We start from the raw sequence: 21,650 nt of genomic DNA, 5'->3' as shown, positions 1-21,650 counted from the left end.
TGGCTTGTTTGGGTGGCCGGAAGGGGCGGGGCAGCGTGGCGCCCACAGTCCTTAGGGACTCATCACGCAGCCCTGCAGTCCTCCCGGGACGCGGGTCCTGTCCCGCCGGGCACAGCCCCGCCACCCCCGCCCTCACGCCATCCGCCCTTAGAGATGGCATTGTGTGCCAAACTTGGCTTTGCTGCCCATCTGTGAGGCCAGCGGTGGGAGCTCTGGGGCTAGGAGAGGGCGGTGCAGGGTTGGGCAGAGGACAAGTCAGAGGGCCAGGGGTGGTGGGTTCCGGGGTCCTGACCAGGGAGCTTAGTGTCCCCAAGGCAATCCTGTAGCCACTGCCCTGTCTGGAGAGCCTGGCCTCCTGCCAGGGGCTTCCCAGGAGCCCTTCTCGTGTCCCTCCGTCCTCCCCTGACCCACAGGGGACAGCAGCTCCCGTTTCACAGAAGTGGAGGCCCAGGGAGGTCAGGGATGGGAGGACTGGGCACCAGGGCCACGGTGGAGGCCACCCTCCTTTGGAGGCTCAGGTCTCCCCAGCCCAGTTCTTCCCACCCACCCAGCAGCTTCACTGTGGTGAACCCCTCAAGGGAGCCGCTCAGTTCCTGAAGGAAACTGCGCACTCTTTTATTGTGGGGAGTCTGGGAGGCCAGGCGCTGTGGTGCTCATGCAGGTGAAGGGTTGTTCAGCAGTGCACCCAGCCCCACACAGGGGAAAGGGGACCCCCCCCCCAGACGTCACGTCCCCTAGGAAAATAAAAAGGAAAAACACCCGATGCCTTGGACGTTGCTAGTATAGAAGACACTTTCCCACGCCGGCTCCTGCTGTTCTCGAGCTGGGTGAGTGGATGCTGTGCGGCGGGGCGGGGGTGGGCATGGTAAGATGAACCTGGCTGCTTCATTTACGTTATGTGCAGTGGGCTTGGAAATGGGGCTGGGGACCCGGCCCACCCCTGGTCTCCCTTCTTCCCCTCCTCCTCTGCTTCCTTGATTAGACGTTGAACCCTGGGTTGTCTCCCTCTCTCCTTGCCCTCCCCCTCCTCCCTCTTTCCTTCTCTCCCTCCATCTTTCCTCACCCCCCTGGCTGTCCCTCCTGGGCTCTGGCAGGATCGGCTCGCAGAGTCCACGGCACATGGTGCTTTAGTCCCGGCAGCCAGGTGCCCGGGGCACAGCCATTCCTCTGAGGTCGTTGCTTCAGGAAGTGACCCCAAAGCCAAACTGTTTAGGCCACGAGCTCCCGTGCTGAGCATGGGGCCCGGCGGGCACCTCCTCCCTCACCCAGAGCTGGTGTGGCCTTGATCGACCTCCTCACTGCTGTGCCCACCCTCAGCACCGTGTCCACCCTCAGCACTGTGTCCACCCTCAGCACTGTGTCCACCCTCAGCACTGTGTCCACCCTCAGCACTGTGTCCACCCTCAGTACTGTGTCCACCCTCAGCACTGTGTCCACCCTCAGCACCGTGTCCACCCTCAGCACCGTGTCCACCCTCAGCACCGTGTCCACCCTCAGTACTGTGTCCACCCTCAGCACTGTGCCCACCCTCAGCACTGTGTCCACCCTCAGCACCGTGTCCACCCTCAGCACCGTACCCACCCTCAGCACCGTGCCCACCCTCAGCACCGTGCCCACCCTCAGCACTGTGTCCACCCTCAGCACTGTACCCAACCTCAGCACTGTGTCCAACCTCAGCACCGTGCCCACCCTCAGCACCGTGTCCACCCTCAGCACTGTGCCCACCCTCAGCACTGTGCCCACCCTCAGCACTGTGTCCACCCTCAGTACTGTGTCCACCCTCAGCACTGTGTCCACCCTCAGCACCGTGTCCACCCTCAGCACCGTGTCCACCCTCAGCACCGTGTCCACCCTCAGTACTGTGTCCACCCTCAGCACTGTGTCCACCCTCAGCACTGTGCCCACCCTCAGCACTGTGTCCACCCTCAGCACCGTGTCCACCCTCAGCACCGTACCCACCCTCAGCACCGTGCCCACCCTCAGCACCGTGCCCACCCTCAGCACTGTGTCCACCCTCAGCACTGTACCCAACCTCAGCACTGTGTCCAACCTCAGCACCGTGCCCACCCTCAGCACTGTGCCCACCCTCAGCACTGTACCCAACCTCAGCACCGTGTCCACCCTTAGTACCGTGTCCACCCTCAGTACTGTGTCCACCCTCAGCACTGTGCCCACCCTCAGCACTGTACCCAACCTCAGCACCGTGTCCACCCTTAGTACCGTGTCCACCCTCAGTACTGTGTCCACCCTCAGCACTGTGTCCACCCTCAGCACTGTACCCAACCTCAGCACCGTGTCCACCCTTAGTACCGTGTCCACCCTCAGTACTGTGTCCACCCTCAGCACTGTGTCCACCCTCAGCACTGTGTCCACCCTCAGCACCGTGTCCACCCTCAGCACTGTGTCCACCCTCAGCACTGTGCCCACCCTCAGCACTGTGTCCACCCTCAGCACTGTACCCAACCTCAGCACCGTGTCCACCCTTAGTACCGTGTCCACCCTCAGCACTGTACCCAACCTCAGCACCGTGTCCACCCTCAGTACCGTGTCCACCCTCAGTACTGTGTCCACCCTCAGCACTGTGCCCACCCTCAGCACTGTGTCCACCCTCAGCACTGTGTCCACCCTCAGTACTGTGTCCACCCTCAGTACCGTGTCCACCCTCAGCACTGTGCCCACCCTCAGCACTGTGTCCACCCTCAGCACTGTACCCAACCTCAGCACCGTGTCCACCCTCAGTACCGTGTCCACCCTCAGTACTGTGTCCACCCTCAGCACTGTGCCCACCCTCAGTACTGTGTCCACCCTCAGCACTGTGCCCACCCTCAGCACTGTGTCCACCCTCAGCACTGTGTCCACCCTCAGTACTGTGTCCACCCTCAGCACCGTGTCCACCCTCAGCACCGTGTCCACCCTCAGTACTGTGTCCACCCTCAGCACCGTGTCCACCCTCAGCACTGTGCCCACCCTCAGCACCGTGTCCACCCTCAGCACCGTGTCCACCCTCAGCACCGTGTCCACCCTCAGTACTGTGTCCACCCTCAGCACTGTGCCCACCCTCAGTACTGTGCCCACCCTCAGTACTGTGTCCACCCTCAGCACCGTGTCCACCCTCAGCACTGTGCCCACCCTCAGCACTGTGCCCACCCTCAGTACCGTGTCCACCCTCAGCACTGTGTCCACCCTCAGCACTGTGCCCACCCTCAGTACTGTGTCCACCCTCAGCACTGTGCCCACCCTCAGCACTGTGCCCACCCTCAGCACTGTGTCCACCCTCAGCACTGTACCCAACCTCAGCACCGTGTCCACCCTCAGTACCGTGTCCACCCTCAGTACTGTGTCCACCCTCAGCACTGTGCCCACCCTCAGCACTGTGTCCACCCTCAGCACTGTGTCCACCCTCAGTACTGTGTCCACCCTCAGTACCGTGTCCACCCTCAGCACTGTGCCCACCCTCAGCACTGTGTCCAACCTCAGCACTGTACCCAACCTCAGCACCGTGTCCACCCTCAGTACCGTGTCCACCCTCAGTACTGTGTCCACCCTCAGCACTGTGCCCACCCTCAGCACTGTGTCCACCCTCAGCACTGTACCCAACCTCAGCACCGTGTCCACCCTCAGTACCGTGTCCTCCCTCAGTACTGTGTCCACCCTCAGTACTGTGTCCACCCTCAGCACCGTGTCCACCCTCAGCACTGTGCCCACCCTCAGCACTGTGTCCACCCTCAGCACCGTGCCCACCCTCAGCACCGTGCCCACCCTCAGCACCGTGTCCACCCTCAGCACTGTGCCCACCCTCAGCACCGTGCCCACCCTCAGCACCGTGCCCACCCTCAGCACCGTGTCCACCCTCAGCACCGTGCCCACCCTCAGCACCGTGTCCACCCTCAGCACCGTGTCCACCCTCAGCACTGTGCCCACCCTCAGCACCGTGCCCACCCTCAGCACCGTGTCCACCCTCAGCACCGTGCCCACCCTCAGCACCGTGCCCACCCTCAGCACCGTGCCCACCCTCAGCACTGTGTCCACCCTCAGCACTGTGTCCACCCTCAGCACCGTGTCCACCCTCAGCACTGTGCCCACCCTCAGCACTGTGTCCACCCTCAGCACCGTGCCCACCCTCAGCACTGTGTCCACCCTCAGTACTGTGTCTGCCTCTCAGCCTCTGTATTCCTGTCTTAGCCCCAGGTTTTGTTATCTTCAGAATCACGAGCAATTCACAGTGAATATTTTTGTGTGTAATTTTTTGGTCCTACATGTGAGACTTTCTCTAGGTTTTGCACCTAGAAAACACTCCAATAGTTCCATTTTCAGTATTGTTAGATGATGTCAGGTCATCTAAATAGAATTACAAAGACCTTTTACGCTTTGTTCCAGACTACACACAGACTACATGGGCATAGCTGGATAAAACAAACAAGAATGCTGTCTTTGCCAGGAAGGGCCGAGATTGTCACTGTAAATGAGGAGGCTCCTGAGTAGAAGAGTTAAGGAAGAAACTTGTAAGGGAGCTGGGTGTTGGAGATTGAAGCCTTTTATCCGCGCCTGTTGGGAGGCCGAGGCCTGAGGATTGCTGTCATAGGCCAGTCTGGGCAAAAGCAAGAGACCCTATCAGAAAAGACAGGCCGAGGGATTGGCTCAGGTGTTCGAGTTTTTCCCCTGAATTAAATCCTTACTATCAGGAGAAAAAATAAATAAAAGGATTCAGATTTTAGAGCCGATTGGTTTTGGATAGTCAGGTAGAGATGCTCAGTCTGAGGAGGAAGCGTTTACAGGGGTGCAGTTGCATAGCGAGTATGACAGCTTGTAAGTCTTGTCCTAGTTGGCGCTCATTCACTAAACCTGCGGGCTGCATGGCGTCCATGAAGGGGACTGGGCAGGAGGCCTAGACTGTGGGTGGGGTGCAGGGCATGGCCATGTGCCTGAAAGGACTGGGTGTGACGTCATCTACTTCCGGTGCGCCTGACTGCTCCTCTGTGTACTTCCGGTTCACTTGCTGCCCACCACTCCCCAGTGGTGCAGTCCCCCAGCCCCGGCTTTCAGGGCCCGTGCGAGCCTCACACCCCTTGCTCCCGGGCGGACGGGCACATGGACACCCTGGGCATGCAGCTGCAGCAGGCCACTTGCTACTGGCTCTCAATGGCCAGCCCTGAGACCCAGCCCGGGCTGGCTTCAAATGGTGATCCTCAGACCTCAGCCTCCTGAGTAGGATTACCACCTTGTCAGAACAACTAAAACACGTATTGACCAGGCAGCATCTTGAAATCACGAGGTATGCCCACCCAGCGTCTGGCGGGTGGGTGCTCCATGACAGCGTTTGTGTCCATTCCATGTCCGAAGCAATCTGACTGTTCAGGAACAAGGGGCGGGCGACAGATGGACCACGCGGCTCCTCCATGGCAGGGCGTCCTCAGCACCACAGGAGAACGGACGTCCCGCTCCCTGCTCACGCGCACACACAAGCCCCTGGGCGTGCCTCATGCTTCAGACTTTCCAAATTTCCATAGGAAATGTCTAGGGACGGCAGCAGCACGAGCATGGGCAGGCAGATGGCGCCCTCGGGCAGGAGCAGTGGCTGAGGGCCACAAGGGAACTTTTTTGTGTGGGGGGGGGCAGGACAAAAGTGCCTCAGGCTGGATTAGGGTGACAGCCACATGCCTTGGTGTGACGTCTTGTAAGTTTTAGATTTATAATGTTGTCCTTTGCTGCAAAGTACGGCTCAGGACAGCTGCAGAGGGACGCAGCGGAAGAGAAAACGCAGCACCGAGAGCAGGGTAATGGACTTACATTGAACTGCAGCTAGAATCACATTAAATGTGAATGTTTCAAACAACTCAATTAAATGGCAGAGACTGCCAGATGGGCCGGGTGATGTAGGGGCAAGATCCGGTTCTGTGTTGGGAAGAGCTAGAAAATGACTTTAACCTAAAAGACATAGATGCTTAGAAGTCAAACAGATAAATTCAATCTCCAAGAAACACTGGCCAAAGACAGCTGGTCAGTAAACTCAGGATCTCAGCGTTCCCAGCTCACACTGAGAATGTCGAAAACCTCTACCATGATGATAACTACTTACACCACTCACCTAACCACCCATACCACACAGCTAACCATCCATACCAGGCAGCTAGCCACCTACACCATACACCTAACCATATACACCACCCAGCTAACCACCTACACCACACAGCTAACCACCCACAACACACAACTAACCACATACACCACCCAGCTAACCACCTACACCACACAGCTAGCCACCTACACCACGCACCTAACCATCCATACCACACAGCTAACCACCTACACCACATAGCTAACCATCCATACCAGGCAGCTAACCACCTATACCATGCAGCTAGCCACCTACACCACGCACCTAATCACCCATACCACCCAGCTAACCACCCATACCACACAGCTAACCACCCATACCACACAGCTAACCACGCACACCACACAGCTAACCACCTACACCACACAGCTAACCACTTATACCACACAGCTAACCACCCACTCCACACAGCTAACCACCCACACCACACAGCTAACCACCCACACCACACAGCTAACCACCCACACCACACAGCTAACCATCCATACCAGGCAGCTAACCACCCACACCACGCAGCTAGCCACCTACACCACGCACCTAACCACCCATACCACCCAGCTAACCACCCATACCACACAACTAACCACATACACCACACAGCTAACCACCCACACCACACAGCTAACCATCCACACCACACAGCTAACCATATACACCACACAGCTAACCATATACACCACACAGCTAACCACCCACATCTCACAGCTAACCATCCATACCAGGCAGCTAACCACCCATACCACGCAGCTAACCACCCATACCACACAACTAACCACATACACCACACAGCTAACCACCCACACCACACAGCTAACCACCCACACCACACAGCTAACCACCCACACCACACAGCTAACCACCCACAGCACACAGCTAACCATCCACACCACACAGCTAACCATATACACCACACAGCTAACCACCCACATCTCACAGCTAACCATCCATACCAGGCAGCTAACCACCCATACCACGCAGCTAACCACCCGCACCACGCAGCTAACCACCCGCACCACGCAGCTAACCATCCATACCACGCAGCTAACCACCCGCACCACGCAGCTAACCACCCGCACCACGCAGCTAACCACCCATACCACGCAGCTAACCACCCGCACCACGCAGCTAAGCATGTTCGCCCCGCTGACACCGCCGACATCCAGCAGGTTGAGGCCCCTTGCATCACTCAGCGCGGCGGCTTACCCTCCAGCCACAGCCCACGTTCCAGCAGGTACTAAACAACCCCAGCCTTCAGCGTATATTCTCTGGCCACCAAAGAATTAACTCCTCCAAGCGTTTGCAAATGAAGCAGTACAGCATTAAGTAACTTGTAGATTAAGGAACATATCTCAAGGGAAATTAGCACATAATTTAAATGGAAAGCAAAGGAGAATGGAAATGTGGATATCCATGGGGTGTAATTAAATCCGTGGCTGCTGGGAATTGAATACCTTGGAGTAACACCAGAAATATTTAAATTCCTCGGCCTCATTTAAGTTAGAAAAGGAAGAATTAAGACCATGTGGTGTATATGTAAAAGAACAGCACAACTGGACAGAGACACAGGTAGTTGTGTGTGTGTGTGTGTGTGTGTGTGTGTGTGTGTGTGTGTGTGTGTGTGTAAGTGTAAGTACTGAGCTTCAGACTCAGGGCCTGGCCCTGTTGCTTAGTTCCCTCTCCTGGCTGGCAATCTTCCGCTTGAGTAGTGCCTCCACTTGTGGCTTTCTTTTGCTGGTTAATTAAGATAGCCGAGTCTCAGGGCAGGGTGCAGGCTGGCCCCGTGAGCTTGCTGGTTAGGCCAAGCCTCGTGTGGGGCCCGGGCTGGCGGTGGGCGGGGCCTGTTGTGGTGTCTCGCCCTTCCCCTCCCCCTGCAGGTCGAGCTAACTGCATCCCCCTTTTCTCTCCCAGCATCCGGAGCGTGATGCAGAGGTACCTGCAGGAGAGGAATGAGATGACCTTTGACAAGATTTTCCATCAGAAGATCGGTGAGTCCCGCTCGTGGCCAAGGCTGCAGTGGCCACGGCACGGCCAGGCCGCCTTGGCGCCTGGGTGGTCTTCCTGGCTGGGGACCTGCGGCAGGAGGGGCACTGGCTGGAACTAGTGAGAGGCGTGGCTGACATCGACTCAGCTGGTGGGAGACACAGCAGTTTGACTTCTCGTTTTAAGGCCGTTTGGGGTCTGGCCCGAGTCAACTGGACACCTGAGTTCACCCAGGGGCACAACTCCGGGTAGGCCTGAAGACAGGAGGGGACAGCTCTGGAACCTTCCCAGAGCAGACTCTGCCGGAAGGGGCAGGTGTGGGCAGAGGACCGGGGTGTGTCCCACGGGGCGGGGTTGGGGTCCTGGGCACACGCAGTCTCTCAGCCTGGTACCAAGCATGGCTTGGGGCCTGGTACCTGAGCCCAGCCTCCCGGTGCCTCTGGAGACAGGCCTCACCAGCCTGCCTTCCAGCTAACCTGGAAGGACCCCCACACCCCTGGTTCTCTCCTCTCTCCAGAGGAGAAGCTGAGTGTAAGCGTCACAGGAAGGTCGGGCTGGCCGGCTCCGCCCTGTCCCTTCCCCGCGTTCCCGGCATTAGTGATGCGGGGTGGGGAGGGGTGGACGGGGTAGGAAGCGAGCGAGCGTTGTGTCTGGCTCTGCAGGGCTTCCTTGTGGCCTCTCACCCCCCCCCCCCCGCCCCTGCACCCCACCCCGACCTCCAGTTGATTCTAGCTTCCCTTCCCTGACCATCTCCCCTTCCCTCTCCCCTGCCCCCCCCCCCCCAGCCCACCTTCTCTTCTCTCCTGCTGCCCACTCTGCAGGTGAAGGTTGGGGAGCAGGGAATGTGGTCCCTTCTCAGCTAACAGCCAGTGGAGGCATGGGAGCAGCCCACCGCTTGAGGGGCTCAGATGCCCTCCGCTCCCCAGAGGCTGTAGTTCGGAGCCACCCATTGAGCTCAGGCCTCCAGAGACCCTGAGCAGACAGCCATTGCAGCCCAGCTGGGCTTCTGGCCTGCAGGCTGCCATCAGAACCAAGTGCTGCTTTTAAGTCAGTGACCTCGTGGCGATTACAGAGCAATCAAACCATACTATAGCCACTGGGCATGGTGGCTCACTCCTGTAATCCCAGCGACTCAGGAGGCTGAGATCTGGAGGATCACAGTTCAAAGCCAGCTAGGACAGAACAGTCCTTGAAACTCGGTGTACAATTAACCCATGACGCCAGTGTTACCAGTTGCAGCGTGATTTCACCAGCACATGCGGGTAGCTGTTTGAGAGCAATGGCAGGTTGTGTTTGTTCCCAGGGCCAAGGCCAGGGTTGTCCTGGGCTTTGTTTGGGAAAAGAAGATAAGGCGTGTGTGGGGTTTCTGGGGTGAGTGCAGAAAAGGTGTCACAGACCCTTTCTGAAAAGGGGGAGTCACTTCTGAGCTGCCGCCCACCGCTGGCAACCCCACAGATACGTCACCCACGCAATGACACCAAACCACAAGCCTCAAACCAAGAGCCACACAAACTGGGCGCTGTCCCGGGTTCCTAATAGATGCAGCGATTGTGCTCCATGCTCTCATTGCTGATGGCCAGGAGCTGAGCAGATTCCTCACCCCACAGCTGCCAAAGACGGCAGCCAGAGCACCAACGCCCTTGCCAACATGTCTGTGCACACGCGTGTGTCTGTGCGTAAACATCCCTGTGTGTGCATCTATGTGTGTGAGCACACATGCGTGTCTGTGCTCGTGGCTATGTAAACCTGTCTCTGTACCCACATGTGTGTCTGTATCCCTGTGCATGCATCTCTGTGCACACATGCATGTGTGTTTGTATATATGTAATCATGTCTGTGCACACACGTGTGCCTGTGTACATGTGTCTGTGCATCTGTATATGTGGCATCTGTGTGCGTTTGCTGTCTCTGTGTCTGCATCAATGCACACACATAGATGTGTGTACGCGTGCCTGTGTGTTCACACGCATATCTGTGTCTGTGCATGTGCACACATGTGTTGGGGCACACATGCTTGTGTGTATGTCTGTGCACAGTGTCTACATATGGATACATGATACGTGCACTGGTGTATGTGTCTGTGAACATGTGTACGTGTGTACATGTGGGTATTTGTGTGTGCATGTGTATGTGTGTGAATCCTGCCCTGGGAACTGGCTTGCTGTTTCCCCTCTGTCTCTGCTCTGGAAGTGCCTCACTCCTCACCGGGGACGGCCCAGCCTGACCAACACCCCAGGCCCTCACTTGATCTGTAAAATCCTCCCTGCCTCTGGGCACCAGCCACGGAGGAAGAGAGCCCTCCGGCCCAGCCCGGATCTGTGAGCAGGGGCTTCACCAGACTTCCAGAGAGGGGGTAGTCATGCTCTGGGCGCAGCCCAGCCACCGGTGACTGACTACGTGTGGCAGCAGGCAGCGGCCCGGGGCCGGGGAAGAGGCTCCACCTGAGCACGGCAGGTTTCCTAATCGGCATTGCCCAAGAAGGAAAGACCCTGGGAAAAGGGAGAGACATGGGGAAGGGGAGAGATCATGGGAAGAGGAGAGATGTGAGGAAGGGGAGAGACCCTGGGAAGAGGAGAGACCCTAGGGAAGGAGAAACCCCAGGGAAGGGGGGAGATGTGGGAAGAGGAGAGACCTGGGAAGAGGAAAAGCTCTTAGATAAAACCAGCTAGCAAGGCAGCCTGCCAGCCCACCCCACTGACCACTGACTGAGTTGGTCTGGGCAGTTCAGCATGGAGCCTGGGCTGCGGTCAGCCCAGGAGGGAGGAACCCCTGCCGCCAGCCCCTGCCAGGCTGAGAATTGGGGGTAAACAGGGTAAAGGGGGATAATAGTCAGATAGGAGACTTGCTCTAGCATCTATTTATCCATGCCTTTCTTTTTTGTGGTATTGAGGTTTGAACTTTTGAGCCACACCCCAGCTCTTTTTCAGATAAAGTTTTTGTTTTTTCCTCCCGGGGCTGGTTTTGGACCACCATCCTGCCATGCCTCCTGTCCAGCTGGGATGAGGTACACTCCGCCACTGCTTGAACTGTTGGTTGAGATGGGGTCTTGCTAACTTTTGCTCAGATGGCCTCCAACTGTGATCCTCTAGCAGTCTGCATACTGAGTAACAGATTAAAGGTATGAGCCATAGCACTTGGCTCTTATTTTTTTTTTAAATTATCATTCAAGATCTAAAAGCAACCAAAATGTTCCCTTCCCAAATCATTTGGAAACAGGTACGTTTTACTGATGAGTCTACTGCATCTGCAGGAGTCCCATTGTGACCAGTGGATCCTTGATCTGCAGCCTGGTGAATCTGTTTTCCTTCAATCATTTGCTGTTTAATTTTCTCTGTGCTGTTTTGACCCCATGATTAACAGGAATTACTGTTTGCTCAAGACTCAAAAGGCAATGTGTGTATTAAACATAGCACTGAGTTTCCTGCACTAGGTATATAGAGGGGCCGTGTTGCCCACCTCCCAGGGGCAGAGCCTGGCCTGAAAGCCACGAGCTTCTGCCACTAATGGGAAATGTGTGGGACGCCTGCCTCTGTCCCTCTGTCCCTCTGTCCCTCCTTCCTTCCTTCCTTCCCTACAGACAGGGCCTTGCTGTCCACTGCCCTTCTCAGAGCCGCCCGCCCCCCAAGCCAGTGCTGCCTCCCCGTGGTGGTGTAATGCCCTGGCCTTGAGAACACGGAGACACCTCTCAGCATATGATTTCTAGAAATGCCTGCCCTTTCATTGGCACAGGGCTGGATTCAGTGGCTAGCAGTCAAAGCAAATTTGGGCAAAATAATGCTGGCAAGCAATCTCTTTGCTGTGTTCATCAAATGCCACGCTGTCTATGAAAAGCAGCCCCGATTGTGAGTTGCTCTAGGAGCCACTAGGCCCAGCCGATGAAGGCTGCGGACGAGGCCCAGACTGCCTGCTCCTGCCCCACCCACGTCACCTTCCTCCTGCTGCTCTGCAGAGACCGGACCTTCTGACATCTTCCCAGGTCTTCCTGGGTCTGGAGGAAGTGCTCGGGGCTGGAGCACGTGGGGAGAGGTGTCTGCCCTGAGCATCTGTTGCAGGTGAGGGTGGGGAATGAGTTGGGGCACAAAGGCCAGGTGGGGGCAGGTGTTCTGGGGTTCAGGAGGTGGGGGCCAGAGTCACAGTGCGGGTCACTTCCCCCACTCGGGGTTCACCAGCCACGTTTGCACGGTTTTTAAAGTAATTACTCAAGCCAGGTGCCAGTGGTTCCCATCTATAATCCCAACTACTCAGGAGGTTGAGATTTGAGGTTGCAGTTCAAAGCCAGCCTGGGCAGGAAAGTCCGTGAGATTCTTATCTCCAATTAACCAGCAAAAAGCCAGAAGTGGCGCTGTGGCTCAAGTGGTAGAGCACCAGCCTTGCGCTAAAGAGCTCAGGGACAGCGCCCAGGCCCAGGGTTCAAGCCTCAGAACTGGCAAAAATAAATAACTAAAAGCAACTGTAACTGCTCACTTATATTAAAAACCAATCCCGTGCGGGCGTCTGGGTGCTTGGAAGATGGCAGCAAATAATGTGCGTTGTGTAACTGGTAAGGAGTGAGCAGCAGCGTCCTGTGGGTGGCCCTCAGCCACAGCCCGACATTCGCAGCCTCGCTGGGGTGGCCCTGCGCATCACAGCCTGCCTTGTGATGGAGTCACGGAGCTCTTCCTGACCAGTGTAGAAAGATCTCCATGTGAGCGTGGTGGTCCACACCTCTAATCCTGGAACTTGGGAGGCGGAGGCCCAAGGATTGAGAGCTCCAGGCTGGCTGGGAAACCAAACAAAGCAAAGGAACAACAAAGCCCCAAGCAGTAACAAAACCCAGGAAAAACAAAAAGCAGAAAAGGAAGGTCTGCAGGGCTGGGCTGTGGATGGGCGATTATGCCACAGGTACACTTCTGTTTCCCTTGTGCTGCGTTAGAAGGTGCAGGAGCCCGTGTGCGAGCGGCTCCCCAGGCTGGGAGCCTCGCTGGAGTTTCCTTCCTTACCGGCAGCAGTGCAGGGCTGGTGCTTGCAGCTGGAGGCTCTTCCTGGCAGCACAAGGCGCCCTGGTCCCTCAGAAGTTGGAGCTCTGTGTCCAGTTGGAGAAAGCCAAGGACAGGAGATGGACACTGCCTTTGTACTGACCGGGTGCTGAAGTTTACCATCCACTCCCCCGCTGAGATGCAGGAGACCAGATGCAGAGGTTCCCTTGGGGGTAGTGACTGGGGAGATGGGGAACAAGAAACTTTCTGCCTTATACCTTGTTAAAAGAAGTTAAAAGAGGGAACCCTAAGAAGACAGAGTTGCAGTAAAATCTCTTGTAAATGGTTGCAGTCCAGCTGGGACTGTGGAGGGCAGAGGGGTGCTTTCCTACCCAGGAGGAGTTCACTCAGGGATTCTGGGTAATGGAAGTCCGGAGGTAAAGTGGGTGTCAAGGCACGGCGGTGAGAATTGCAGGCAAAGGAGTCCCCATGGCGGCCAGAGGCCTGATGCACGGTGTGCAGGTGTGTGCAACAGGTGTGGGGCTGCAGATGCTTGAACCCAGCCATGGGGCACAGGCAGGGCATGGCACCCATGCCCTGGGCACAATGTGGGCAGAAAAGAGTGGGCGTGGCTGGAGCCAAGTCCTCCCCATCTTCTCTACAGTACCCACAGAAGTTGAAAGCCTAGGAAAGGGAGAAGAGATTGCTCCTGGGGACCGTGGCCGCCAAGGAGGTTTTTAAATAGTGTGTGCGGTTCTAGCATCTTTCCCCTGTGCAGTGGATTTGGTATCAGTATCTGCCTCGTGTTTGTGTCTCTGATCAGGTTATACTCGCTCCAGAAACTCTTCCTCTTCCCCTTAGAGCACAATAGGCAATGCAGGGTTCTCTTGGTTTCAACCAAAAGAGAAACGCGTCACATATAGAAAGGCGGCTCATGCCTGTAATCCTGGCTGCTCAGGAGGCTGAGAGCTGAGGATCGAGGTTTGAAGCAGGAAAGTCTGGGAGACTGTTATCTCCAGTTCACCAGTGAAAAGCCACAAGTGGAGCAGTGGGAGAGCGTCAACCTCCAGTGAAAAAACTCATGGACGGCTCCCAGGCCCTGAATTCACGCCCCAGTACCAGCATGCGCGTGTGTACACACGCGTGTGCGCACGCACACACACCACACACACACACGTGCCCCCACTGCGAGCTCACAATGTGAGCACCAGGGAAGTTCCTCAGGAAATGTGTGTGGATTCGCCACCTCCTCCCCTTCCCCAGTGGAAATGGCCGCCCGTGGCTGGGGTGGAGTTGGTGGTGTCACGCGTGGCTGGGTGCTTCTCTCTGAAGTAGCCCTGTGAGAGGCTTTGGCTGCTGACTTCTTTGCACGTCCGTGTCTGATGGGGTTTGTGGCATGGCGTCCCTGTGTGTGGCTACTGTGTTCCTTTAGCACGGACACCCCAAACCGCCGCCCCCACCGTGGCCGGCCCACACACGCGTCAGATGGCGTGGGAGGTGTTGTGTATTGGCAGTGACGTCAGCTGTCGCCAGTGGCCCGCAGCCTCCTCCACTCGGTTCTTCCGCAAGTGTGAGGTAGCACTTCCTTCCCTCCCCGCCCCACCTCCCTCGCAAGGTTAGTTCTTCCAGCACCGTGTGTCTAAAAAGAAACATGTTAAACCGACCGTGTGCCGGCCAGTTCCCGGGTGCGTCCGGACTCCGTTCTGTTCCGTCAGTTCAATCCCCTGACAACACAGGCCCCATGAACGCTGTGGAGCCAGGGGGGCTGGGGGCAGCCAGGCCCGCTCCCCAGTGAGGTCCTCCAGGTGAGCACGGCAGCGGCCGGCAGGGCCAGGCCTCACGCCTGGCCTCCCAGCTGCCCAGCCGGGCAGGAAAGCCCCTGAGGCTCTGATCTCCAACAAACCTCCAAACGCCAGGAGTGGAGCTGTGGCTCAAGGGGTGGAGCACCAGCCTTGAGCAGAGGAGCTCAGGGATGTGCCCCAGCTAACTCAGCACCCAGACTCAGTTCCAGTCCCAGTGCCTGTGTACATGTGTGTGCACGTGCACAGACACACAGACACACAGACACACAGACACACAGAGTCACAGGAGCCGCCCACTCCTCTTAGTTGGAAGTCCTCTTCATCAAAGCTGCTGCTTCTTTCGTAGTCTGACCTGGGGCATTCTCGTCCACTCCGGCTCCATCTCCCACGCCGGCGATCAGTCTTCAGTTCCCGCCTGTGGCTTCTGTTTCCTGGAGATGTCGCTCTGAGCCTGTGGAGGTTCTCGGCCCCCCCTCAGCTGGCCCTGTTCAAGGTCCCTCGTTCACCCTCATCAGCGCAGGGGCGTTCCACCGGCCCTGGGGGGAAGGGGTGGAGGGGGAGGGGGGACCCACACCCAGAAGACAAGCCGGAGGGGCCGCGTCCTGACAGAAGTGCTAGCCATGGACACGGTCATGGCTCAGCTCACACCGTGGCCTCCCACGGCACACGGTCCTGTGTGATCAGCAGCCCCGCCTCACGGATTCCCACTCCACGGCAGAGGGGACCCCGATCCACACTGTGTGGCTAGGGTGGGGGACAGAAGAGCGTGGTGGGCATGGCCCGACCGCTCTGGTCAAGGTGTGTGATGGGGTGGGTTAGGCAGACAGGGGTGGGGTGGGGTCGATCAGCCTTGGCATGAGGGCTGCGTGGCAAGGCTCCCTCAGGTCCGCACCCATGGCCACGCCCCACACCCTGGGCCTCAGCCCCCGCCCCCTCCAGACCTCTTTCCTCTGCACTTGTGGGGGCCATGAGGCTCCCCCTCGGGGCTCATTTTCAATGCTGGCGGGAGCTGGTGAACAGAGGAGCCAGCGTGGGGGGGCTGGGCACAGGGCCTTCCTCCCAGCCACCGTTTGTCTCCTGGAATCCTTCTTTTTGATCTTGCTGTTCCTGTTCTTAAAGGCAGGGAGGAAGGAGAGGCCTCTGCTGGTTATTGGAGGGCGGTGGAGTTCACATTCCAAAGATCATACCCACCCTGAAATCTTCTGTTCTTTCCCTTTAGGTTTCTTGCTATTTAAAGATTTTTGTTTGAGTGGAATTAATGAAGCAGCCCTTCAGGTGAAGTTTTATGAAGAGGTAAGCAACCACTGCTTTATTGATGCTTTTCTTTCCAAAGCACATCGGAGCTGGACTTTGGAATAGGCAAAGGCCGCTGAAAGCTTACCTGTATTTAGAAATTCATTAAAACGAATTGTCAGGGCAGAAGTCTCATACATCGTTTGTTAGCCATGGGGAAAGCCAGGCATGTCCGCTCATCATCTTCCCTGAGGCTTTGGCATTGGGCAGAAGCCTTGAGGGAGACTTAGAGCAAAATTCACCCCGAGGGGCCTGGAGTCACGGTCTGTCTGTTGTCTGTGGAGCCAGCTCTGGAAATGGAGCTGTGGCCAGGACTTTTAAAAGGAGCTGGCTGAGGTGTGCTGGTCCTCCTGGAGGAGCAGGTGGGAGAGATGCACTTAAAGCCAAATATCTGGAAGGCACGTGGAGCTGGAGGGGCGGCACACCTGCTAGAGTGCCAGCCTAGCAAGGACAAGGTCCTGGGTTCAAATCCCAGCACTGCCAAAAATGGATAAATAGGAATAGCGTAGATCGGATATCCTAGCGACTCAGGAGGCTGAGATCTGAGGATCATGGTTCAAAGCCAGCCCGAGCAGAGATGTCTTTTATCAGTGAGACTTTTATCAGTGAACCACCAGAAAATGGGAAGTGGTGCTATGGCTCAAGAGCTAGAGCGCTAGGCTTGAGCTGAAGAGCGCAGGGACAGCACCCAGGCCCAGAGTTCAAGTCCCACCACCACCACCAAAAAAAAAAAAAAAAAGACAGCGTATTGAAATTGGGAACTGAGGAAATGAGGCTCTCCCGTGCGGGGGTGAAGGGCGGGTAGCAGTCTGAAACTGTGACTGCCAGGAGAGGCCTCAGGTGAGGGCCCATGCCGGGCCAGATGTGCTTAAGGATCAGGACGTGGAGGAGGTTTGGGTTGACCTTGCGAGCTACTCAGCCACGGGCATGAAATTATGACCTCTAAGGTAACTTCTAAAAGGATAAAGTGTCTGTCTAACAACTTAGGTGAAATGGAATAAGACAAGATTGGAATAGTCAAGCGAATATGATGAGAGAAATTCAGGGAGTTAGGATAAGCCACCTGGGAAAGGGGGCCGGGCCGGATGGCGGCTGTGTATCTTGTGACACTTAACGGAAATGGACTACACACCCCAAGGGGAAGATGGAGGTTTGGGCACAGACCGAGAAAAGCCGCAGGGGGACGTGCCACACAGGCGGGCCAGCGCCGCGCTGCCGAGCCCGCGTAGCCACGCGGACAGCACACTGCACCTGACACACACTCAGGGGTCTGGTGGAGGGAAGGGGTGTCGGACACGTATCTATCGCCGTCCCAAATACCTGCAAATACCACCACTAAGGATGTAAAGCAAACACCGGCACGTAGAAAAGAAGGACCAGACCAATTCCTGGGGGAGCTTGCAGACAGACAGACAGACAGACAGACAGACAGACAACTAGTAAGGAAGCAGTGATGGAGGACACCAGGCCCAGCAAAAACAACTCACTCCTCGAGCTGCACGCTGAATGTGATCCCAACAGATCCCGTGCCTGTCCCCCAGCTCTCCACGCCGGCGTCATCCAGGGAATCTTCTCCAACTGCAGCGGGACTAATGCCACATTTCATAACAGGATTACCAAGGGGTTGATACTCCTCTCAACACTTACAGCCAAAGGAGAAATGGCAATTAGGAAATATTTGTTAACTAAAATATATGTAAGATGTGACAGATGCTATTATTAGTAACACGGTATGTTTTTACCCTAAAGTCGTTTTATGATAGCGTTTCACTCTGTCATCCAGTATGACCTTTAAACGCTCAATCTCCTGAGTGCTGGTATTACAGGCATGCACCACCATGCCCAGCCACCCCAAAGCATGTAAAATAATCTTTTAAAAAAGCATTGCAGGGCTGGAAAGGTGGCTCAGTGGTAGAGCGCTTGCCTTGCATGCCTGAGGCCCTGGGTTCGCTTCCTCAGCACCACATAAGCAGGAAAAAAAAAGCCGGAAGTGGCGCTGTGGCTCAAGTGGTAGAGCGCTAGCCTTGAGCTGAAGAGCTGAGGGACAGCGCCCAGGCCCAGAGTTTAGGCCCCACGACCGGACCCAAAAAAAAAAAAAAAAAAAGCATTGCATAATAAAGACTTGATACTAGAGGGTTTTGTTTTTCAAGCTTGACAGTTGAAGAGAAATTCCTTTTATGACATATCTATCTCTCTATATAATGTCTTGTTACTCCAGACTTTTAAAAGTTACATTAACATTTCTAGGAAGAGGGGTTGAATTACAATGTACATTTCACATCACATAAATAGATGAATTGAAGTTACCATTTCTCTCTGAATCATAACCAGCATTGTATGTGAATATCAACACAATCTCTGTTTTGTTTATTTTTATTTTTTTGATGTACCAGGTCAGCTTGTCAAGCACGGAGCCGTGTCCTGTAGTAGATGAGCGCTGAGGGGTTGGGCGGCCATGCAAATGTACTGTGGCAGTCCCCAGGCGTTGGGGAGGGAGGTGGGCACTCACCTAGCTTGTAACCATTTGGACTTTACCTGCAGGTGTTTCTGTTGTGGTCCCTCCCAGCACTTTGGGTGCCTCTGGCTTGGCATGTGGTGGCTCTAGATAATCCACAAGGCCCTGGAAGGGTGCCCAAACTCCTTGGCACCTTTTCACTCTTCTTATTTGTGTTTTGAACTGGTCCTGGGGCTTGAACTCGGGGGTCTGGGCATTGTCCCTTAGCTTTTTTTTGCTCAAGGCTGGGTGCTCTACCACTTAAACCACAGCTCCATCTTGGTTTTTTCAGTGGTTCATTGGAGATAAGAGTCTTACAGACTTTCCTATCTAGGCTGGCTTTGAACCATGATACTCAGCCTCCTGAGTAGCTAGGATGACAGGCGTGAGCCACCAGCACCCAGGCTCCCGGATAAAGGAAGACAATGCTGTCACAGACTGAGAAAGCCATCCACTCTCAGCACAGCTCTCTGAAGACTCACACAGCCTTCAGATACTGGGGTTCCCAGGGATTCCTCCTTCTCAACCCCTGAGATTGGCTAGTTTGATAGATTCCGCTGTAATTTCTGTTGATCTGCCTCCATACTTGGAAGACCCTGGTTCAGGTGTGCGCTACCCTCCAGCGCGCAGGTGTGCATCACCTGCCGTTTGCGCTGCACCTTCTGTCTGGGCAGCTGGCCAGGCCACCCCTGCTTGGCAGCTGACCGCGTCCTCCCCCGCCCGCAGTGGCTCCACTTCTGCCGGCCTGTCGGAAGCCAGGCTTCTTCTCAGCAGTCTCAGCGGGGCAGTTGGTGGCGCTGTGGCTCTGCGCTGATTGCTCCACAGTCTGCGCTGTGTTCTCCCGGCTCGCCTGGTTCGGGGCTGGTAGTCAGAGAGGGCCTGCCAGGGTGGGGGGCAGTGGGGCCTGCCAGTCAGTCTTGTGTGGTGGGCTGGGGCCGTCATTCAGCCAGGCCTGCAGTGTCTTGGGATCCGACCCCTAGGGAGATGGGGAGGACAAATGTCCTGCGGTTGATGGACAGGGCATGGGACATGGAATGGGGTTGAAGAGACAGGGGTGGGGCTTTCAGCCTGTAAAGCCCGTGGAGACATGAGGCAGGCCAGGGTCAGGTGCGAGGTGCTGGGATTGGTGAGGTTCAGGTGACAGCTCCGTCGCACCCTTGCTGGTTCCGTGTCCCGCGCTCTGCCACGTGGTGCAGGGAGGTATTCACTCCCCTGGCTCAGACTGTAGAAGGCTGTTTTCCCTGGGTGTGTGGAAACACTCTGTTAGACGCACGTGCATTCCTGCTGCCCCTCTATCGCAGGCAATGCGCTTGTCTTTAAAACAGCCCCAAGTAAGGCTGATTCTTTCTTAAACTCTCTTCCTTCTCTCCCTCCCCCCGTCCTTTCCTCCCCTCTTTCCCATCCCTTCCTTTGTCCCTTCTTCCTGGGTTGGTACTGGGGGTTGAACTCAGGGCCTTGCATTCGCCCTCAGCTTTCTTGCTCCGTGGCTGGCGCTCTACCCCTTGAGCCACACCTCCAGCCTGACCTGCTCAGGCACTGAGACAATCTGCCTGCCAGAATCGTGAGCGCCATCTACTGTGTGCGGGCCACCGTGAGGATGGTCTGTTTCTAACTAGGGGGTGGCGGGCTGCGCGCGCTCTTCCATGGTGCCCCAGGGAGTACACAGTGAGTTCTGAGTTACAGACGCAGCTGCTCCGGCCTCTTTCTTCCCCTGAGGAGACATGACTTGGCTGTGGTCCAGGGGATCCGTGCTCCTGGGAAACCGGAGTCGTCTGTGTAGTTCAAGGTGACTTCCACAGGACTTTGTTGGAGCACATGGCAGTTTGCTTCGGTCGTCGGTCACGGCCCGAAAGCCCTGCCCTCAGTCTCCTCTCCCTGCCCCACCTGCCCTTCCCTTCTTTATTCTGGCCTTTGGTACTGTAAGTCAGACACTGGTGGCTCATGCCTGTAAGCCTGACTACGCAGGAAGCCAAGGTCTGGAGGATCATGTTTTGAAACCAGCCTGGCACAGGAGCGTCTACGAGACTCTTTATCTCCAGTTAACTACCAAATTGCTAAGCTTAGAGGTGTGGCTCAAGTGGTAGAACACCAGCCTTGAGCAAGAGTTACAAGGCTCTGAGTCCGAAGTTTTCCTGTAAATAACTAGGAACAACTTTTTGGAGGTGTGACTTTCTTCAGATGAGAGCGTTTCCACACACGGCAGACTCGCGCACGCGTTATTACCTGGCCCCGTCCCAACCCGCCACGTTTCCTTGCCAGCACAGTATCTGCAGAACCTTTTCTGTGGATACTTTCCCGTACTGCTAAGAACCCAAGGCTTCTGCCTAGGGGTTAGTCCTAAAGAAAAAGAAAAGTACTTGTTTAGTCGATTTTTCAAAGTCTCTTTGCAGGAATCCTGACAATATCTATTTTTAAACTTTTCTTGTTGGTTTGGGAACACTGTTGGCAAGTGTCCTTCTTAGAACTGACGCTGCCGGACTGCAGTAATTGTGCTGGGTGGGGAGGATTGGCAGGGACGGCCCGAGGTGGGTGTATTGTGCTGAGAGATAATTGTGACCGTGGAAGTGTTTGTTTCTTGATGTTACGCATTCTTCTGTGGAGGCAGCGTGGCTTGGCCCCTAGGAACAGCTCCTGTGACATCTCTGAGCAGATGTCAGTGCTTCCAACTCCATTGCTGTGACAATCGGGACCTGTCGCCGCCCGTGGCCCAGGCATGGTTGGCTCGATCGGCCATGGGCATGGCTGGTGGGGTCCCTAAATCAAGCAGGTTTCTAGACGCACTAACCGACCCATGACACCTCTTACAAATCTAGATCAAAGAGTACGAAAAGCTCCACAACGAGGCAGAGCGCCTGTGCAGAAGCCGGCAGATCTACGACGCATTCATCATGAAGGAGCTCCTGTCTTCCTCCCATGTGGGTAACTCCCCCCCTTCCCTTCTGGCGTAAGCAGGGCCACTCCCAGAGCTCCTGGGTGAAACAGGACACTAGGCAGGTAGTAAGCATCTCAGA

General features: G+C 56.1%; 1 protein-coding gene across 1 annotated transcript in view; it reads left to right on the top strand.

Moving 5' to 3' along the window:
* Positions 1-21,650, top strand: part of Grk3 (G protein-coupled receptor kinase 3) — a 59,156-nt gene that overhangs the window by 6,489 nt on the left and 31,017 nt on the right. The window contains exons 2-4 of the mRNA XM_042668496.1: positions 8,024-8,100; positions 16,072-16,145; positions 21,453-21,554. Coding sequence (XP_042524430.1) covers positions 8,024-8,100; positions 16,072-16,145; positions 21,453-21,554 — 253 coding nt within the window. The remainder of the gene's footprint in view (positions 1-8,023; positions 8,101-16,071; positions 16,146-21,452; positions 21,555-21,650) is intronic.

The sequence above is a fragment of the Dipodomys spectabilis genome, unplaced genomic scaffold, assembly GCF_019054845.1.
Source record: "Dipodomys spectabilis isolate Male_0828 unplaced genomic scaffold, ASM1905484v1 ptg000439l, whole genome shotgun sequence".
In the NCBI taxonomy this organism is placed as follows: Eukaryota; Metazoa; Chordata; class Mammalia; order Rodentia; family Heteromyidae; genus Dipodomys; species Dipodomys spectabilis.
Note: the sequence above shows the minus strand (reverse complement) of the source record. Positions and strands in the feature narration are given on the sequence as shown.